Source organism: Pundamilia nyererei, unplaced genomic scaffold, assembly GCF_000239375.1.
Source record: "Pundamilia nyererei isolate P.nyererei 1_Seehausen unplaced genomic scaffold, PunNye1.0 scaffold00009, whole genome shotgun sequence".
NCBI classification, from domain to species: domain Eukaryota; kingdom Metazoa; phylum Chordata; class Actinopteri; order Cichliformes; family Cichlidae; genus Pundamilia; species Pundamilia nyererei.
In genome coordinates, this window is record NW_005187410.1 from 5,988,641 (window position 1) to 6,011,276 (window position 22,636).

At 40.5% G+C, this 22,636-nt stretch overlaps 1 protein-coding gene across 1 annotated transcript; it reads right to left on the reverse strand.

Annotated features, from left to right (window-relative positions):
- Positions 1 to 5,068: 5,068 nt before the first annotated feature.
- LOC102206896 (protocadherin 8) lies at positions 5,069 to 9,786 on the reverse strand. Its single transcript, XM_013908307.1, has 5 exons — positions 7,423 to 9,786; positions 7,218 to 7,288; positions 6,807 to 6,940; positions 6,198 to 6,500; positions 5,069 to 5,139 (listed from the first exon to the last, which is right to left on the reverse strand). Exons 1-5 carry the CDS (start codon positions 9,784 to 9,786, stop codon positions 5,069 to 5,071), a joined length of 2,943 nt encoding a protein of 980 aa, XP_013763761.1.
- Positions 9,787 to 22,636: the final 12,850 nt, after the last annotated feature.

The following is a 22,636-nucleotide window of genomic DNA, read 5'->3' on the forward strand; positions in this document are numbered from 1 at the left end:
CGTAAAGAAGAAAAAAATAATAAAAGATGTACTAATAAGTCGTTGTACCAGCATGTGGGGCTGTAACAGTTTCACTGCACCTTGGCATTGCCTTGACTGACAGCGCTCTATGCAGTCCTGTGAAAAACAAAGTATGTTCTTACTGTTTCCATAGGAATTAAGAGAGTGAGTGACAACCAGGGTCTGCTAATCAAATGCACTTGGCTGATTAAAGATCAGAAAATGAGTCTAACTGCAAAAGCAGAGCATGGTCCAGAGCAACAAGCGTGCATTAACAAAATACCACAATCTTGCAATCAGAGAAATTGCAAACAATCCAGGAGTTACATCTTAGACTATACAGGCCATTTTAAATATTGAAGTTCATGACAGTATAATTAGAAAAAGACTGAAAAAGCATGGCTTGGGAAGGACTGCCTGAAGAAATCTTCTCTCTGAAACATCATGGGAGCACAACTTAGGTTTGCAACGTTGCAAAGTAGAGGTATCTGGCCGCAATACATAGCGCCACATTTGGTAAAAGCAAAACATATCACATCAATATAAACACCTCATATCTATCAAGCATGGTGGCAGAGATGTGATGATGTAGGTTCGATTTGTAGCCACACCATGACTGTGCACACTGTATAGCAAAGTATTCTAGAGTTATGAGTGAGTCTATCTGTCCTAAAGCTTGGCCCAAACTGTTGCATACAACAGGATAAGGATCTCAAGCAGAAACAGAAAAATCTACAACACAACAGCTGAAAAAGCAAGGAATCAAGGTGTTTCAGTCAAAGTCCAGACCTCAACCTGATCGAAATGCAGTGGCAGAAGTTTAAGAGAGTTGTGCATAAATGCATGCCCACAAACCTCAATGAACTGAAGCAACGTTGTAAAGAAGAGTGGGTCACAATTCCTCCACGGTGATGTGAGAGACTGATAAAGTCACAGAGAAAACAATTACTTCAAGTTATTGCTGCTAAAGGTGATTAACCAAGCTAGTGAATCATGGGTATACTCAGTTTTTCACAGGACTGCATAGAGTCCTGAGAAAACTTTCTTTTTCACATGACTGTATGTGGCCTTAGGCAATATATTCTTCATAAAAAGTAAAAGGATACACAAACATGCACTGAATTGGATTTTTATGTTCTTATTTTAGCTGTTTTTAAATTCTTAAAATTGCCTTTTCTTTTCATTACATTGTAAATAGACACAAGGTGAGAACAATTTATGATTTATAACTAACAATTTATAATTAAAGGTTTGAATTAATAGTTAAAGGCTGTTCATTTAAAACAAAAGAACAACAAAAACAACCCAAAACACCTTTTTTGAGAGGTATCTGGACTTATCGTTTAAAATAGACCCTGGATCTGAGCGATCCAGGGTCCCTGAGCAGTTATGGACTTGTATTATATTATATGTGTTTTTGGTGTTGCTGTCCCTTGTTCTCCCTGCTTGCAGGTATGTGTGTGTGGGTGTGTGTGTCTGGGAGCACCTGTTTACAGGCGCCTTCAGGCCTGGAAGGTGTGGCCCTGCCAGGTGGTTGACCACTCCTGAAGACCATCACACAGCTGATCAAGCCCCATTGGAGGAGCTATTTAAGAGTATGGTGGAGCTCTCTCCGACACTGGATCATTGCGTGGCTTCACGTTAGTCTCTTGACCAGTTACTAAGTTTAGTCTGCTGCATGGTGGTGTGTCTGACGGCGGCCTCTCTGTTATTTCCCCAGGAGAAGCATGGAGACGAGAGGGCAGTGAGCATGGGGTGCTCAGACACTGAGAAGCGGAGACAGGGATACTAGACTGGGAAGAGGACATGTCACCGGAGTTGGGAACGCACTGGGGATCTATTGTTATGTTTTCCATTTTCACTGTAAATAAACGCACTGTTTGCATTCAGAGCTCCACGCCTGGGTCCTCCTTCCTCACATCCCCACGGTTGGCCAGCGTCAACCGTGGCAATAGTGTTTATAGGAATTGAAAAGTAACAAATATTCTGAGTCCTAAAAATATTCAAAAGCACTATTTCATAAGGTAAAGACACATATATAAAACAATACAGTCTAGAACTGAAAGAACACCTTGTATTAATTAAGGCTGAGTGCAGGAATGGCAGCAGTGCAACTGAAGGCAGCACACTGTGATCCCTTGTTACAGTCTGAGTGTCTGGCATTGGGTACTGAATATTACAGGTTGTGATCCAGGCAAGAGACCTAATCCAGAGCGAGTTTTTTTTTTTTACTTCACTTTTCAAGACTCATTTTTATGCAATGTGTGATCAAACAGAGCAGGAAAGGGGGAGTTGGCTAGCTGAGAATTCTAGGTTAAGGTAATTGTTCCACATTTTTGATAAATATACTGCATTTCATTTTCTTTTTGCAGGTTACATAAAAGGTTAGATATGCCATACTCGTATCTGTCCATTCAATAATAACCGGAAGCCAGTAGCCAATCAGCTTAGCCTCGCTCCAAGATGAGAAATTGGGAAACGGCAATCCTGGCTCTGCCCTATTTTAAGAACATACCTTCGGCAGCAATAACATAAACGAGAATAAAACAATCTGCAGTCATCTATGTGAAGAAGTATTTATTGTCCCGGTATCCCACAAATACAGTTATCAGAGAATTTATCAAGTATCGGCTAATGACTTGCCCCTGGGGGTCTGAGGTGTAACCAGCAGCTACAGGAAATAAGGGATAACCTGATATTCAGGTCACCACTCCCTGTTCCCAATCGCTATTTGCTGTCCAACGATGGATGCTGAATAAAAAAAGCTATTAAGAAGCTAAACTGTCAGAAATTGATGGCTGATGGTTTCTAGATTTCATTTTAGACCATGGATTTCTCTTTCTCTCTGCACAGACAGTTATTCTGTATGCAAACTCAAAAAAATGACTGTTCTGTATTACTCGGACTACAAAATGACGACAGATGGAAACCAGAAAATGTCTGGTATGAAAAATCTTGTCCCTTGCATGCAGAGCCTGCATATTCACATGCAGATATCTGTTTATAGAGATTACAATTACAGTGACCTTTAGCAGTCTGGTTGCCTTGCAACCAAAGAGAAAAGGCTAACTGTTTCTCCCAATTTCAGCTCCTTGTGCTAAGCTAAGAATTGCCAGATGAAGGCCACATGTCAGCATGCATTGGTCAAGCAATAAATCTGTTCTGTTATGTGTTGCCTTGTTAAGCTAAGCTAAGCTAATGAGCTTCTGGATCCCACCGACTGATATAAGTGATATTGATCTTCTTATCTTATCTTCTTCAGCTCTCAGCAAGAAAACAAATCAGTTTTTTTCTTCCCAAAGTGACACACCGTCCTTTAAGATTGTTCATAATCTCAGTGTGGCCTGGATAGTGAGTCATAAAATCAAGGTTTCTGCTAGTCGGTGATTAAATTGAATCCATAATCTCAATAATCATAATAACAGTTTTTCATTCACTGTCACAATTACAGGCATTTACTTTACACAGGAGTAAAAAGCCATAGTTTGACATAGGCTTACATGTAAATGATGCAGATGACATCTTAATAGTAAATGAACATAAACAAAAGTTTTGCTTCTAGAAAAAACTGTCAAGTGGAAAACAAATGGTGTTATTTTTTTTCACACCAGCTTCACAATTCAAAGCATCCAAAAGTCAATACCCACACTTGGCAGTTCAGACAAAGATGAAGATGAGGTGCGAGACGTACAAAACATTGCATTCTGGGATCGGCCTGAAGCACAAAATGACAGTGATTCAAAAAAGCTCCATCTGTACATGCTGGGTACACTGGGGAATTGTGTCTCAAAGTTGAAATGCTAAGAGACCATAACAGCATAATCACAGTCACATAGTTAGCTATTTGTCAAAAATAAACCACAGGTGCTGAGGCTAGAAATGACGTGTGCAGATCTGACTCATTTGTCCGTAGACTACTGATGAGCTGAAAACCAGGTCTAAAACGCTCACTTTCTACTACTATGAGGAGATTTCAAATGCACTGCGAGAGTTGCTGCAGGACATTAATGGGAAATCCATTTGAAAATAAATGAACATGGTGCCTGCTAACAATGGCTTTTTCTGACAGACACGCAATTTATAACAAACTGTGTTTATAAATGTACCTTGTGGCATAAATTGTCAGGTCAGTGCACAACTTATTTGACCTACAAGGAGCATACAAAGCAATGACGAAGGGAACCATACTGTATTGATTGATAAATGCATTTTCTTTCTGTGTACAATTGGATATCTGTCAGACCAGTACACATCACTGGGGGCACAAATATGACCTTCTTTTTAATCGTTTGCCTTTTGTTTTGCATGGCCTTGAATAACTTAGCAATATTCGAACTGGAGTGACTTTGCAGAATACAAGCATTCAATAAAAAAAGGTGGCCATGACAGATTAAATATGGAATAAGGTTTGAACATTGTCCTTTATTCATGAGGCACATTGAGGTGATGTGTGAGAACTCTGTTAGTGCTTTAGGTGTTATGTAAAAGGCATCTAATCCACTCCATTCCAGCTTTTATCACAGCTATCAAAAACTAAAAAAGCAGGTATTTATGCTTATGCAAATGAGCACTGCCCTTAGCCCCCGCTTCCTGCAGATGAACAGAAAACAGGAAAAAAAAAAAGGTAATGGCTCAGGCTGTCATCAGATTCCACTGAGAGCTCTTTTTTTCTACAGCTTTTTTTCCACAACTATTTATTTCCTCTTAAGTAATGTCCCTTAAATGGCTGTTATGTAACTTGCCACAGCTTCAACTCTTGTCTCATTTGCCTCCATAAATCAAATGCTTATTTAAATCGACCTTTAAAATAACGAGGACAGAATATTGTGACAAATTTGGACATGAGCAGATGAAAATCAGCAGGTATTGAATACTGTTTAAAATGCTCATTTCCATGAGTAGTAAGTACAGTAACGCAGCTCAGAAGAAATTTTGGAAAAATGTTTATGAAAAGCAGTATTAAAATTGGCCCGTACTTTTGAAGTTGTTGATGAAAACTCAAGCACTTCCCCATGGACACGGTCTCTTGATTGAGAGATGTATTTAATTGATCTTTTTCCTGCATAATTTAGGTATAGGCTTTCTGGATTCCTGTAGCTGTCCTGGATTTGTACTTGTACTCACCAATGATGGGTCTTTCTGAGGAGACAAACAGTACAAGCATTACAGCTTTGAGATTGAAAATCATGTCAAGGTTGGCTAATTGTAGGCCAGGTTTCTGTATATCTGGCTTTTAAAAATCATCCGTGTTTCATCAATAAACTATTTGGGACCTGAGGCACTTCGCACTGTCACTAAATATTTCTGGTTGAAGTGAGCTGAAAAATAGCAACCAGTGTGGCAAATGTAAGAGTAGCTTGGCAAGAACATGGTTTATCAGTGTCAGAGGACAAGTTGCATGAGAAAACTGTATATTACTTGTATATTTATGTGCTATTTTCTGAATGAATGTACATGAATTTATATTCACGGGCTAAGGATTTGTCCCTCACAGCAATGACAGGCAGGAATTTGTCAAGCACCATAATACCTGTTGTTCTGTGTTGTGTACAGTGATGTGAATTATTTCAAAGCGCAAAAGCAGGTGTGACAGCACCCAGCATGAATTTGTAGGAATAATGGTTCGTACTTTATTTTCCACTTGAGTACCAGTTCTACTCTCTCATTTGCATGCAAGAAACTCCACGGAGCAACCTAGGAGTCTTCAAAGCCAGTCTCTCAGGTAATGCAGCAGCATCAGGTTTTACATCTGATCATATCTGACTGGAGTTTTGATCATGTCGATTCAAACTGCGGGAACAGTTCTATGTGTTTACCAATTCAGGCAGTGGTTTCTGATGGCAAGGGGATACCACTTCATCTTGAAAAGCTAAATTTTGTTCAATTAAAATAGATTAATTGGCAATATTTTATTATGTTTGCCGTGTCACCACATTTGGAGAAGAAAATCTTGTAATGAATGAGCCTTTTTGGTATTTCAATCACACCTTTATTGGAAAAAGAATGAGCAGCGTGCAGAGTGCATTAAACTGAATTTCAAAGATGTAAAATTACATTTTGCAGTCGTGAAAAAATGTCTTCTATCATAAATATGTACATGTTTTAATGAACCACATGGACAACAAAAAATATTTACACTTTCTATGTACACTTGGAATAACCTTTTTTTTTTTAAAAGACAGTTGCAACTTCCGAACCTGTAGCCACAGTCACAATATTTGGGCTCTGCCTGACTGCACCACGAGCCTCGTGTTGTTGCTGAGGGTAGTAGGAAGGAAGGGTTCTGGTCCTGGAGAAGGTCTGCATGCTGCTCCGGGACTTGGGCTGACTTGTGCCATAACAAGAGTCCTGCCAAGACTCAGGGCAGCCATGAGGACTGTTGAAGACAGGCGCTGGGGAAAAGCCTATTGTGTATGCAGTGTTTCTAGGGGCTCGGAAGCTCTGTGGCTGTATTGCACAGTAGGTGCCTTGGCAATCCTCTGATAAGCCGTTAGCTGCACCTGAAATAGAAGCAATATGAATTTAATAAAATAATAATGGTGAGCATTTATAGATTAAGATTTTACATATCGTTAGCTTCATAGCATAAGTGCCTAAGTCATTTTTTTGTGTTTTCGGAAAACAAGAAAAAACTAATTTTCTAAATATCACATGCATATTTTTAAATATCACATGCAATTTGACCAAAAAATGACTTAGGCACTTATGCTATGAAGCTAACGATATATTTTAAAATAATTGATCATTTATATATTTCTGGTGAAGGTTTGCTTTATCTGAACTTAAACACATACAGGAAAACTCACTCTTTAGCCTCGGCTGGAAGGTTCTGAAGTTCTTTCTGACTCCATCGCCACTGATATCAGAGTCACTGTCGTTGAAGTCACTGTCCCCTTTACCACTGTCCTTCACGCTCAGCTGATCAGTGTTGCTCATCCCACTGCAAATGCAATCAACAAATACAGTATGAGGCACAACTGCATCACATTAGCTTGATTATTGATGACTTTTTTTTCTCTGCATACACAGCACGGGACTTTGTTGCCCATCTAACCTCATTTTGCATAGATGCCACAAGCAACTTGTATGTTTTGTGTCTGTGACTGTGTGCGCGCGTGTGTGTGAAGTACTGTTTTTTTTAAGAAACTCTTTTTAGTTTGATTTCACTGTTTGTAAAGCATCGGATCTGAGAAAAGACATTCATTTAGTTGTCTTACCTCACTTGCAAGCAGTATTTGTCACCTTGCCACACAGATGTTGGTTGGAAATGCTTGGAGGGCAGGAACATCTAAGAGAACAAAGTGACAAGAGAGAGCTTAGTTTCCATTTCTGGCACACAGATCAAAGCAGTACTAGGAAACATCCTATAAAAATATGAGGGAAAATAAAACAGAAAAACAAGACTAAATGTAGTTTACTCACCTTCGTCTCAGAGTCCCTGCTCCTCTCCTCATACAGGCAGGAATCATCGAGAGACAAAGAGGTCCTCTCGTGGAAGAAGCCTCCTTGACCTGTGTAAATGTTTGGTTCTGTTGAACTAAGCATGGGCAGGGGCCTGCCATCAAACAGGCCCTGACACACTTCTCTCTTGGCGCCACGGCTTCTCCCCCCACGTCTGAGTTTACATGTCACAGCTACAACCACTATTGCAATCAGCAACAATGCACAACCCCCACTGAGCATAATGATGATAATTAGTGAGCCATCAACGCCGGCGCTTTCTTCATCACTTGACCGTAGCACAATGACAACTTGGTCTTCGGAGGGCTCTGTGTCTGAGACGACAAACCTAATAGTGGCACTGCTAGAGAGCGGGGACCTGGCATTGTCACTCACTGCGATTTTCATTTCCAGCACGTCCCCAATTTCAGCTGTCAGCCATTGTTTTAAACCAATCTCTCCAGTGTCTTTGTTCATTGTAAAAAGCTTCAGATCACCTTGCACAATTTGGTATGAGAGTTCTCCATTCACTCCATCATCCTCGTCTTCAGCTGTTACACGAAGGGCAAGATAGCTAGGAGGTGCATTAAAGGGCAAAGGAATCTCAGCAGAGTCATTCACAAGGACAGGGAAGGTGAAATATGGATAGTTGTCATTTTGATCCACAACTCTGACCCTGATTGTTGATGTGCTTGACAGAGCAGGGGAACCTTTGTCTTCTGCTTGGATGACCAGCTCAATCTCCTGAAGCGTCTCATAATCAAAGGACCTTAAAGTATACAAAGACCCTGAGAGGGAATCCACAGAAACATAAGTGGACACTAAAGAGCCGCCTGGTACCTCTGAATCGAGGAGTTTGTATGAGACTTTGGCATTGTTTCCCATATCAGGATCTCGAGCAACAACAGTGGTCACATAGGAGCCTGGGATGTTATTTTCCAGGACTGAAACTTCATAAAGTGGCTTACTGAACAGAGGGAAATTGTCATTCTCATCTGTTACACGGATAGTGTACTGTCTGATAGTTTTGAAAGGTGGGCTTCCCAGGTCTTCTGCAACCACAGTCAGGTTATACTCTGGTATCTTCTCTCTGTCTAAAGTGGTGGTGGTAACGATCATGAACGTGTCTCCATATGCCTGCTGGAGGGTGAAATGCTCGTGCTCGAGCAGACTAACGCGCACGTACCCATTGGAGCCAGAGTCTCTATCCGAGGTGCTGATCAGAGCCACGAAGCTCTCTGCCGCTGCAGCTTCCGTGATGTAGGCGACTCCATCACTGCTGGAGGTCATGGGTTTGATGCTGATTTCTGGTGCGTTGTCGTTCACGTCCACGATATCTATCAAAACCTTGCAGGTGGAGGGGACAGAGTTCGCGCCTAAATCAGACGCTTTGATGCTCAGCTCATATGATCTCCTCTTCTCAAAATCGACAAGCGCCTTCAGGGTCACGTCACCGGAGTGGGGGTCGAGGTGGAAAAGGCGCGCAGCTTCTAACGACAGCCCGTCGGAGAACGCGTACATCACTTCGCCATTTATGCCGTCATCGGGATCAAACGCGTGCACTCTGAGAACACGGTGGCCTACCGGAGAGTCTTCATTCAGCTCAACTTTCAGAGAGCTGTGCTCAAAAGTCGGGCTGTTGTCGTTAAAGTCCAACACTTTGATATTCACAGTCATTGACCCGGACTTTGCAGGCATTCCCCCATCATTTGCGGTGACTTCAATAGTGTAGGAGTCCTCCACCTCCCTGTCGAGCTGCCTCACCAGCACCAGTTCAGCAAACTTCACCCCATCCTCCCGATCGCGTACTTCAACAGAGAAATGACTGGAGGAGGAAGTGTTGTAGCTTTGGATGTAGTTGTCTCCCACGTCCTGGTCGAGCGCGATTTGCAGAGGGAATCTAGAGTCCAGTGGCACATTTTCTACAATCTCCAGAGTTGTCTCGTTGAGAGGAAAATTGGGAGAGTGGTCGTTGATGTCTTTCACCTCGATCTCCACGTGAATGAGTTGAAACTTCTCCCTGGAGAAGGCCACGATGTCGAAGGTGATGAAGCAACGGGGAGTCCTGGGGCAGAGCTGCTCTCGATCAATTATTTCTGCGACACTCAGAAGTCCGTCGTTCTCTCTCATGTGAATCACAGAAAAGTTATTCTCTTGCATAAAGCGGAATGAAGTGTCAGGGTCATCAGCTGGATCAATCTTTAAATCTTGAGACAAATTACCTATTTCTGTCCCGGGTGCGTCTTCTTCATAGGTGACATACCTTGTAGTTGTACACTGAGCAGTATTTAAAAATAAAACAAGCGCCACGCACAGCCCAGCTGCTGCAATCTTGCAAACTGTCATATTGAAGGGCTACTGAATGCTGCACAAAAAAAGTCATAAATCATGCAAGCAATCCGCCACTTGTGCTATGTCAGGTCGAATCACAATGGTGTTCAACTCTGACTTTGCTGCGGGACTATAAGCTCCGGTATATGCAAATAGGCTGCCCAGTCGACCAATGGCCTTCCAGTCCTGCACCAAACGGAACACGTTTGCCACTTCTGTTCACTGTTTGGGGTGCAAATGGTTCACTGAATAAACCGATTGTGGGGCTTTGTGCAGGCTGATAAAGTTGTTTTCTAAATAAATCTACATAGGGCCATTAATTAACTAACTAAATTACTTGGAGGACTGCATATAATAGGACTTCATGCCACAAGAGGAAGTTTAAAATTAACAACTTAGAATAAATGACTGGCCGAGTTTGTTGCCTCTCTAAAGGACATTATGCAGAAGCTAGGATGTAAAGACATTAAAGCGCAATGGACATATGCCAGTGAAATTATACATTGGTGGTAATTACTGAGAAGCAGAAAAAAGTTAACAGGGGCGCATGACATAAGAAAATATTATGAGCATGATTGGCAGTCTGAGTGCAGTTTTTGCTTTGCGGGGAGTGATGCTTTTAAAATGTGAGGAATAAAGGTAGTGATGGAAGAAATGTAAGATGTTTGAAGTAGAAAAGCCACAATGCAAAAAAAAAACTCATTACACAAGGAGGAGCAAATGCATAAAGTAAAAAATAAAAATGTTGCAGAATGATTGCCTGCATGTGTTTTCTTATAAACATTTTATTACAGCAATATTACTGTGGATGTTTTAACAGTGAGGAGCATCTTAATGTTGTGGAGGTGGTACTATTTTGAACACGTTTATACCTACTGGCTCTTTAATAATGCATTAGTACATACATATGCCCAAGATTATCATATGAGTATAGCTGTCAATTAAATGTGATGCAGGAAAAAAGTTCTACATTTCCCTCTGAACTAAGTAGAAATATAATATAGCGTGAAAATGTAATATATATACAAGCAGCAGAACACAATAGTGAGTTAATGTATTTAGTTATTTCCAGCCTGTCTTTAAAGGCAGGAGAAAACGCAAAATAGGAACTAGGAAAGATCTAATAATGGAGGGTCCCATCTCTAATGACATTCATTTATATTCATTTTCACACATATTAAAATCACATAGTGCTCATATTTTGACATTTAAACTTAATAAAACTCCATACATATTTATTTTTGCAGTTTTTTTCTCCTTCCACATTTATCCGTGTAAATGTTGCAAATAAACACGATGCATAAGGAAAAGCATGTGGTTTTTTTTATATTCTTTTTATTTTGGGGTGGAGCATCTGCAAATGCTGTCTCATCTGTTCAAATAGTGGAGGAGGAATTTCAGCGTAATGCGGTTGAGAAAACCCACAAAGCCAGACAAGTGTCATTTGATTAGTGCTGTGTTTTGGACACCCACAATGTTAATTACACATAGAATATCACTGTAACTCTGTGTTAGAGGAAAAACCTGCCAGTATAATCAAGACCATCTGTATTGTAATAAACACCCAGTCGTACTTAATTTACCCTTTTCAACAATGGTTCTATAACAGGAACTGTGGAAGTCTGAAAAATAAAGAAGTCATAAAGGACTGCATTGATTCCCAATCATACCACACACACAGGGTGAGAGACTTGCAGAGACTCGCGCACACACGCACACACAACAGCAACAGCCCTCACAGTGATAACAAAAGAGCATGAGTCAACCAGGCCTTTGTCAACCATATGGGTGATTAGCTTCTGCTGATTAAAAGGCGTCTATTACCCTTCAAAGGGCTCTTGACGCCTCACAAAAGTTTGGGTTAAATCTGTCTGAGCCCCCCCAAGAGGGCACACACTGAAAGGTGCAAAAAAGCACGCAATAAAGACCCACAGAGACCGGAGATACTTGTCAGTGAGAGGTGATAAGGAGCTCTGGGCTGCCATAGTTAGAGTGTTATACAAGCCCAATTTTGCTTGCTAAATGTGAAAATTGATTTTTTTTTTTCTTTCAAATAACGGTGCCTGCTGTTCTTGGCAAGAACACCAGGCACCATTAACAAAAAACAATAACAAAATGTTCCAACACTTTGTAGCAGAGAAGGCTAATTTATAATGTATGGCACTGAAAGCTGCAGTATATCCATATTGAACTTGGAACGTGCCTCAGTCTGATCACATTACAACAGAAATGGATGTTCAGAACTTGCCCTCCAATCCATAAGGCATCGAGTCAACAAGTAGGTTTTCCTATATGCTGAGGTCTGTTTACTGCCACAAATGATTACATCAAGTGGTATTTTGGGCTAAACGCCAAGGCAAGCCAATGCAAATCTAACCTAAATGGTTAATCTTGCAAGTGTAACAGCATTGCGTCACCATTTGTGCTACTCAGCACTAAGTGAGAGATGTTATGACGTGGAGTTAAGCGTAAAAATTAAATGTAGCCTCTATATCTAGTCATTTTTGGCTATTTGTTAGTCCGCATCTCTATTTTCAACCTTTATTAAAAACAAGATCATGCTGAACATATGAACACTGAGCCAGCAGGGGCTCAAACATAAGATACTTTTCTGCCATTACCAGACACACAAAGCCTTCAGCACAATGGCCCCATGCTGGCTGGGTGTTAAAATCCAGGATTTTATGGCTATGAGGAGTCAGAAGGTAATACAGAATTATCAGGCAAATTAGTTGTTTGCCTCTAAGAGGATTATGCTTTAATCTTATCAAATGTCTCACACACTTACCACTCTGTGCTGCAATGGATTCAAGGTAACAACTGAGCAGCTGTTGATAAAATATTTTAGTCGGTACAGACATAGCGATTAAAAGAGCAGCTCCACAGGTTGTGATGATCTGTTCATTTGCGATTTTCTTCGTGCATCCTACAGTGTAAATGAGCTAACTGGCTCGATGAGAAACCTCAGCCACTCGTGTCCCGAGTGTTTTTTTCTGATCGATACATCATTACAAGGTCACCAGAGGTCTGGCCACAAACAAAGCCAGGCTAACACAGGAGTGATACTTGTTTGCCATTTAAGTCAGGTGATTAATGCAGATCACGGCTTGATTAAGATGTGTGTGGTGACAGTAAGAACATTACAGCAGATTAATGGGTTTTGCCATCTGTTCTCTCACTGAGGTGATTTTAATTAATGGTAAGAATATTGTTAATCTTCCCATAGCAGTGAGCATCACATTAATCACAATGATGGTCAGAAATCAATCTGATTGCCAGACAGTCTTCAACATCACATGAAAGCCATTTGAAGATTGCATCTTGCCCACTTCACACACCTCCAGGTATGGAGGCAGGAAAGGCATTTGGTGACACTGGAAGCAGTAATCCTGGCATATGCCACTGGGACCAAATGTCTCAAAAGCCCACCTTTTGGAAAACAGCCACAGCGTCACCCAGAGTTAGAAAATTCAGCCAATATTTTGCTGTTTTCAATAAAAAGCTGAGAGGGTATGTAAACTACTTTAAAAAAAAGTTTCTGTGTAGGGATTTTTTTTCTTAACAATGTTTTTGGTTTGACTGCAAAAGACGCCTGCACAAATACTGAAGACAAACAAAGAGGCACGGAAATACAGGTATGTGTATGGACAAACTACAAAATTGACACTTGGTAGGAAACACAAATGAGCTATTATGCGTAAAACTAAAGCATGACACAGAATAAAAAACACTAATCAGCTTGGTTTCCTTTGTTGATCTGGCTCGAATTCATGACAACACTTTGTGTTGTATTTTACATAATTGAATAAAATGACAGTCGTGTCATGCAAATTTTGCAACCACCAGGCGTTGCATATTGTCACAGACACTGCATGTACTCTAGCTTAGATAATTTACATTAATTAAAAGTTTTTACACCGACTTTGAAATTCTTGTATGGAATCTCAAAACAATCATAACACGTCTTCCTTCTCCTAAAACTGATTCACATCTAAAAGAACCAGCTGTGTGAATCCAGAGTATGGACAAACGCTGTTCTCTGGTATGTTTAACCACCTGTAAATGTCCTGGCATCAGGTTGTTTAAACATTTACCCTGCTGCTAAGCGCCTCAGTGGAGTCTTCATTGATTTGTATTCATGACACAGCTTTTTTTAAAATTTAGATAGGTGCAGACTTCTTTTTTTTTCTACGGCTAGAAACTCATCCAGGCATTTTCAGGCCAGTCCCTTATCAGTTTCCTCATCTCACTTTAACCTTAGGTGCTCTAATAAACTGGGGGTATACATGTCAGTACCCTGGTCGTGAGGGTCATGCAGCAGGTTTAATCTCAGCCATTTGGGCTGTCTGAAAGGCAGATAAAATAAGATTATCCTGTGCTTGCTTGTGGCCCTTGGTGAAACGAGAGGGTGGAAGTATGTGAGCAGCAGCTGCAGAGGTGCCAAATACTCAGACTGGTTTGTGGTCTCTGTGGCTTTTGGCACCTCCTGTAGCGTTACAGGCACAGATAACCACCACCACCCCACCCCTCCCAACCAAAGCCCATCCTCGCAGCTCTCCAACCGATTACAACAGGCCAAATGTTTAACATACTGTCCCTAATCACACTTAACATTCTGTCACGATATGCTCCTAAACAGCTTTTAGGGCCATATAAATCACATAGGTACTTGTGGCCATGATTAGGTCTTTGGTAATTGTTTTCTTTTCCTGTTGGTTTCATTTTTTTTCCTGTTGAAGCAGAGTGACTAATGCATTCAGATCATTTCAGGGGGGATGAAATCTCTTTAGTACAGCTGCTGAATTTAGAACATGTGAGAGGCAACTTAAAAGATATATTTGTAAAACAAAGATCAATTATGGAAATAAATGCATAACATAAGAAAATCAGAAAATGCCTTACTATTTTATGATAAATTAATTAGTCTGTTAGGGCAAAGCATGAATAATAAAGGCTTCCCCATAATTAGATCTCGGTGGACTCTACATGTTTTAAACAAATCCAGAAAATTAATATCAGTGCCGTGTAAACATGTTTCCAGGATTTCTTCATGTTGGCCACAAAGGCTGAGTCTATTAAGAAATTTGGAAAGACAGATTTTGTTGTTTAAATCTCCTAAAAGCTGAGGCAGATCAAAAGAGGCATTAGTATTCAAAGACAAATCATGTTTGGCTGAGGTTCCTCTACCCCCACTCAACTCTAGCCATTCCCCACTGTGTAACTAATGCTCGCTGCCTGAAAACGATTGGAACAACAGTTGCTAGCTGCACTTTATTATGCATAAGCATTTCTGAATAAGCTTTGACCATATGCATGAAACAGGTATGCACAAAGATGTTTGGCATTTCGAATTTAACCACAGAGAGGACAAAAAACTGAATACAGTATATCACAGCATTTAAGAAAATACCTGCAAGAGAATCACATGAGCAAACAAAGGAAAACAGGTTTAGGAATTGAGGCCAGTCATTTCAAAATAGGGAGTCACCCTAAAGGTTTAGATTAAAACAGTGGCTGAGAGTGCCATCTACAGGTTGAAATGCTGCCATGTTAAGAGAGACGACTTGCAAGCAGCAACAAATATTGAAAACACTTCAAATTTCCACACTTGTTCACAGAAAATGATAACAAGTAAATTAAAATAAAACATCATCACACAGAAACAGATTGTTTGCTCTCACTAATGAATAATAAATCTGCACCGTTTGCCCGTTTGTTCGAGGGAACACACAGGCACAGCAGAGGATCTAAGATGCAAATATAGAGCAAAGATCAGGAACCTCAAAATAGAGAAGCAAACAACTGGATTCTGCACAAAAGAAATCAGCTTTTCCTCTTTTAGTGTGAAGTGTGGCCCTGTGCGGGCTTTATATCACAGTAAAGACTCTACTATGAGTTTCAATCCAATTATGATGACTACTTCACATTTCATGCCTCATAGTGAATTTTACCACCCTAAGCGACATAGATGAACCCCCCCCCCCCCCAAAAAAAAAAAAAGATCAGTGGGCCTACATGTTAACCTCCAGTCATATTCTGTGCCTGCTGATTGCAGGCACATATTTGATGTGACAATATCCCTATCAAACTTTCACTCTGATTTTCATTTTCCACGTCACCATTTAAACCGGTCATTGTAGACACTAAAATATTCCCCGTTTCAGGGTGTCTGCAGCCACGGTGTAAACACTTGCCATTCATATTTCCATGGCTTGTTGGCTTTTATTATCAGGTGAGGTAAATAAGAATTTGCTCGGTAGTCCCGGCTGTGATTTTTTTTTCTCTCCCTCTCTCCCTCTTGCATGGTTATATTATTCAAAGCAGGGAAGATAAAGTACAGCCGCTTTGCTTGTGTGTTTCTACATGGGAGTATTTATATGGGTCTGCATGTGTGCGTATGTGTGTCAATGCTAATTTGTGCCTTTTTCAAGGGCCAGGTCCCTCTCCTCCTTCTTGAATACATTTCACATCTCCATATTGCCATCCTAGAATGTCAGCTCCTTGAAGCAATTTCCTCTCAGCCATTATCTGATGGGTGAGAACTGTTTCCCATTGGCAGGTGCGGATGACACTTGGGCTGTGCAGGAGCTGGCTGTTAAACGTAGCACTGGCTCCTTACCAAGCTCCAGTCTGCCTGGTCCTGACAGCCCCCACAGGGCTGGCCACTGGGGGCAGACTGTTGGGCCAACTGGCCACTGAGGGGTGTAATCACTCCCTCTGACATATTTGGCACAAGCCATCCATTTGCTCCACAACAGAAAGCTTTGAATGACTGCCTTGCTTAATCCTGTTAGGCCAGGAGATGGCAACATTGAGGTGGGAGATAAACATTTGAAAAACTCTGTATACTCCAACCCAGTAATGGTTCATATCATATAAGATAAGAGGGAAAGGAAGTAGGGATGGAAAAGTCATGGTCAATTTAGGCAAGGAGCATTATGAAATCCAATTTGAGAAAATATTAATATGAATTACACCCTGTGAGTTTAATAAGGCTTATTTTATCATTTCTATTTGTCGTCATTGTAGTAAAGGGCATTTTGCTGTCAAGATGATTTCTCAATTTTCCACCAGATAACAAATTAACAATATATGAAATATAATCACAATTCAGCAAAACTGCAAAAGACACTAATCGCCATGCAAGAGGGTATAGTGCATACCCTCTTGCATGGCGATCATAATCTTAAAGGTGCATATGCATAGACCAACAAGTCCTCCAACCAGTTAAAGGTTCCATATGGAGACAATAGCCCCTTATTTTTCAGCCTCTGCTCATAAGAGTCCGCAATTAGGAATGCAAAATTGTAACAAAGGCACTAAAGAGAATGCCTACGGTGCATAGCTTGTGCATGTGCGGAAGTGCATGAGTGGAGCAGAGAGATAGATTAATGTTGAGGGGCATCAGCTTAGAGGATGTTTTGTTTCCCCACTGAGTGCCGAGTGCAGAGGGGAGTTAAGAGAATCCAATCTGGTCGCCGAGTCCTGCGGTGCGAAGAATGTTTGGAGTATGCTCGGTGATAGCGGACTCCATTACAGCACGAGTCTCCGGGTAGCCTGCCATTGTGCTGGCAAGCAAGGAGGTTAATCAGATCCCTGCTCCATTATGAATGCTTGCTATTTCTAAAGGGCTCTATGAATAGAAAACTGTAAGCTCTCATAAAAATGAATCAAGGCTCTGTGCTTTTACAGAAAAAAAAGCCTGATAAAGAATAATGTTGGTGTATATTTGAAGTGATTCCACATCCTCCAGAGCAAAACCAAACGAGTGCTTTATAGAGCCCTAGTTATTAATTATCTGAGATTAAGAAATTCTCTTATAGCTCCACCACTATGTTCCCCCATGTCTGCGTTGTTTGCTGTAAAGGGCAGATTAGCTTAATTGATTTTGGAGTATTAAATTAATTTTACATTGTGAGTCAATGACATCTGCTTTCACAAATTAGCTGGTACGTTATCGCCCTCCTGTCATTAAAGCAGGACACATTGCTAAACAAACTTTTCAGGCACTCTTTTGTTTTAGCTAATGAATCAATTTTCAGCTTGCCTTGTAGTAACTTATTAAATGGCTGTGTTGGTCTGTTGACAGACTTGATAGCACCATCTAAGGATGAAACCCTCATCTACAGCACAACCGAAGTTTGGCACTGGAAGTGAACAAGCTCCGGGATGTTTTAAAAGCCAAGTTTGGTTTTCTCGTGAGTTCAACTCAAGAAGATATCTGATAAGGCAGGCACTACTTGATAACACCACCAGCATACCCCAACTCACACATTCAGCTGAAAACCTTACAGATTAGGAGGCTGCTGAATGGTGCTTCTTGTCTGATGAATCTGCAGATTTGTGACAGGGCAGCTGATGTCTCCTGTGCCTCAAATTTCAGGGTAGGATCTACTGCTGATTATAGTAACACAAGGGAATTGTATGTTATACTTGCTAATGTTTCATTACTTTTCCTACTTTATTATTATTATTATTTATTTTTTAGGTCCATTTAACTTCCCCGATCTCGTCTTTTATATTTATCCGCTAAAGCGCTTTAAAATGCAATCTGAAAAAGTGCACTATAAATAAGCGAGTGTTATGGAGTATACAATTACATAATGTGCTTTTACGATTGAAAATATTTAGCATGAATCACAATCAAAGTCACAATGCAGCACGTCTGTGAGGAAAACTGAATGAACAAGACAACAGGACATGGCTTCTGTGAATAATGCAAACAGGATATTCAACAGTCTGCCCTCAAGACAACATACACTAACTGTGATTTAGAGCGCAATCAGCGCATGCCTAATAGGACAGTTCACGTTTCGCACAATTTGTAGAAAATCTATTTCTTTGTGAAGGCTCAGGAGCTGAAATTCAACTAAGCTTTACAGAACAACAGAGAACTATTATGGGAGGAAATGTGTTAACAGGCTAGACAGCCCTATTCTGAGCAAAGAGGTATTTAAGTACTGAAGATGAAGTGAGATGGAAAATCTCATTTCCATAACAGAACAGGAAAAACAGTCTGGCAGAAGGTGGGTTTTTTCCCCCCTTTTTTTGCTGTTGAATTGTCAGAGCAATCACGGCCGAGCCACAGCCAGGGCAGCAGACTAAAAGGAGTGGGGGTTGGTCGGGTGGGGGTGGAGCCCTCTTTCCCAAAACACATACAAATGAACTTGAACAATCTCGTGCCTGCACACAAACACGCATGCTCTCTCTCCCTCCCTCTCTCTCCCTCCCTCTCTCTCTAGCACACAACCATAGATACACATAGATGCAGGCATGCACAAACATGGCTAGTCTCAAAGGAGCAGACAGCGAACACATTATGCAAACAGAGGCTTTTGTGTGTATGCTGTTGAACGTGCCTGTGTGTTGGAGAGAGAAATTAGACTGATTAAAAATCAGGAAAAATCACAAACTGTTAGATGAATCTCCTAGGGGCTAATTAGTATGTTGAATCCTGAGCCAAAAACACACTGTTTGACAAATCCGGAAATGTAGGTATATTCATGATTTGTTTTTCTGAAATCTGATTTAAACGTCGGACATGTTTACATTTCAAATACCGCACGAGAGCAATGTCTGCATCGCATCGTTTTCCTCCAAGCAATCAATGTGCCTGCCATACAGAAGCTGAATGTGGAGGCTTTGAGGCTGTGAGTTATAGATGTTACTACCATACAGGGTAAAGTACGGGCCATGGACAAACAGCAGAGCCGGTTTACAATTTTCATGTGTAAACCCAGAAACAGTGCAGTAGATAAACATTGGAGTACATTTTTGGTGCTTCAGGAGCAGGAAATGAACTATTGTTAGCTTTTCCATTGTGAGTTACGCAACGGAAAATAAACTAGAGGAGCTTGCGAGAGCAAAACTGAAACGAGCATCTTTGCAAAGCACAATAAATATTTAATTCAACCCTAAGATTAGGTTAACACTGAATGTTTTGTCCTTGGCCATAAACTGAGCCCTGAAGATATTTGTTCAAAAGAAAGAACCATAAGCTGTGCGTGAGCTAATTCTGTTCACCTTATCAAGAACTCTGAACCGTGCCCCTCTCTTCAATCATAAACTTTAGATTTTTATGCACCTGCTATCAGCACAGTCAGCCAGCCCACATGAATATATTCAACATCGCACAGAGACAGTGAACAGAGGGAGATCTGTTTTATGTTTTGAGTACAGGCAGAAATGTACTTTAATATTTAAACCACCTTCCACAGTCGGTAGCTCTCAGTATACTACTCACCCTGCCTTGTCGACTCCTCCTTGGTTTCAATGACACCCAGTAAGTTGAATGGTCATGACATGACAATCAATTGGACAGACACATGAGAAAGGCTATTGACTTCCATACATAATGCATATAAATCCTGCTTCGATTATCCAGTGTTTTATACTTGAAACAGAATGCATGCATTGTAGAATTTATAATCCTCATTTATTCTGGTTTTGCTGCACATACCGTGTAAATCTTAATCCAATAACCCCAGCTAGAGATACAGAGATAGGTTAACAGCAACATGCATGAACGAACAAAAGAATTACTTAGATTTTAGAGTACTATTAAATCAGTTGTGCAGTGGAGAACAGCATGGTTCATATTTCTGGAAAAAATCTGACATTTGGAGGCTGCCTCAATCTTTGCTGGGAGATGGTGGTCTTGGGTTAAAGCTGTATGGCCAGCAGGGCACAGACTGTGCTAAGGAAAGAGCCACCAGCAATCCAGCAGGTCAGCAAAGCACACCTGTGCCTAATTATGTTTTGTGCATGTGTGTCTGTTTGTGTAGAAACGCACACAGAGACCTATATATCACCACTAACACAAAATATTAAACCCCAAGATCTGCAAGAGTAATTTTTTAAGTAATTCAGTAATTTAAGATACAATGGTATAATTAGTACTAGTTAGGAACCATTAGTGGCCAGAGGACCATTAGCCTTTTTGCAATTAAAAATACCAATTGGAGGGTTGCTACAAGCAAATTTACTGATTAGTTGAAAGTAAAAAAATGTACTTCGAGAAAACTGGTTTAAAAAGAGTGACTCTGACAGGGAGTGTACCACTACAAATCAAAACACTCATCTGTATGTGACCCACATTTACTACCAAACACTTCTCAGTAAATGCATGTGCAAGACATAAAATGGAAGCTGTCTCTAGAGCAACCACAATCTGCCACCAGGAAACCTAACAGAAGAACTGGCCTTAAAATATTAAAAACCACAGTGCCAAAAAACAATCTAGCAGATAATGATCTGCGCCTGACTGGAAATAAAAGACACTGACAGTTAGACAGAAGTACAGCATGAAAGTAAATTATTTCGCATGCCCTCTGGCTTGTACATACTGTCTGTTTCACAGATATTCACCCAGCAGAGGCAGCCACAGGTCTGCATGTCCTCAAGGCACAGCTACGGTCTTCACAAATCACTCTAGAAGAAGCAAAATAGTAAACCAACCAACACTTCATATTTGCAACATACTTCCGCGTATAGGCTAGATTGATTTTAGATTTTTATTACGGGTTAACACAGCCTGTTAAACAGCTATTATTATCTTTAAGAAGCTGTTGCAGGGATAATTAGCTTTTAATTCAGTTCAATTTTAATTTTGTTTATGGCATCAATTCACAGTAACAATTGTCTTGAGGCACTATATTGTAAAGTAAAGCTCCTACAGTAATAGAGCGAAAACAAATACAAGTACAGGAAATCCCCTAAGAGAAACAGTGGGGAGGAAGAACTCTAGTTTAACAGGAAGAAACTAGACCACAAAAAACAAACAAGAAAACACAAACTATGTGAAAAAGTAAAAAGTCCATGACATGCAGTAATGGCATTTACAGTAAGTGAAAATACAGAAGTAGAAGAAGCAGCCCGAGCCTATGACAGGAAGGGAGTTTGATAAGCTCAAGGCTCTGCCCTCCAGTCTGCTTTCGGAAAGTGCTGGAAAGCCTCTTTCTGAGAGCAAAGTGCTCTACTAGGATAACAGGTTGCTATGAGATCTTTAAGGTTTTATGAGGCCTCATCACTCTGAATTCTTTATGTTAGAAGAAATATTTGAAACCAAATTCTGCAAAGTCAATGCAGAGTACTTAATATGGAATAAATAGGATGTCTCTTTCTTGAGGCACCATCAATAATTACTTGGGACTCACTATGTGAAATCGGCAGCTTTCCTGTTGGGAATATGATACAAAGGATTTCTACTCATGCAGCATCATTTTTCTTGACTTGCAAGAAAACAGGTCTTCTTGACCTAAGCTTTGCTTTTACAGCTGTACTGAATCACTACCTCACTTCATCTTGTAGGTCTTGGATTGGTATTGATATTTTTTAAATCTTTGGATAGTTATGGGTTGGCCTGAATAACATGCAAAGGGCACCAAAAATGCTCTAAAGGTGCTGTTGATATGAAATTCTCACCAGATGGTTGGTAACAACACTTCAATCCACACAAGGAAATCAAAACTGTAGATGTACATAAATTAGTTACTGATTACTGATCTTAGTTATGTGTAATAATGAGACAGGGTGAAAGTATTGAACACTCTTGTTGAAATTGATCTAAAACTTCGTACAAAGGCCTTTGTTGGTGATGACAATTTCAAGACACTTCCTCCATGGAAAAAATAGTCACATGTGTTGCTCAGGTGTGATTTTGGTCCATTCTTCCACACAAACAGTCTTCAAATCCTGAAGATTTTCTGGGTCCCTTCGACGAACTCTGACTTTTAGTTCTTTCCATGAACTTTCAATTGGATTCAGGTCAGGTGATTGGCTGAGCCATTTCCAGCAACTTTATTTTTCCTTCTCTGAAACCAAATGAGCATTTCCTGTGGGTTTGGGATCATTGCTGAAACTTCCA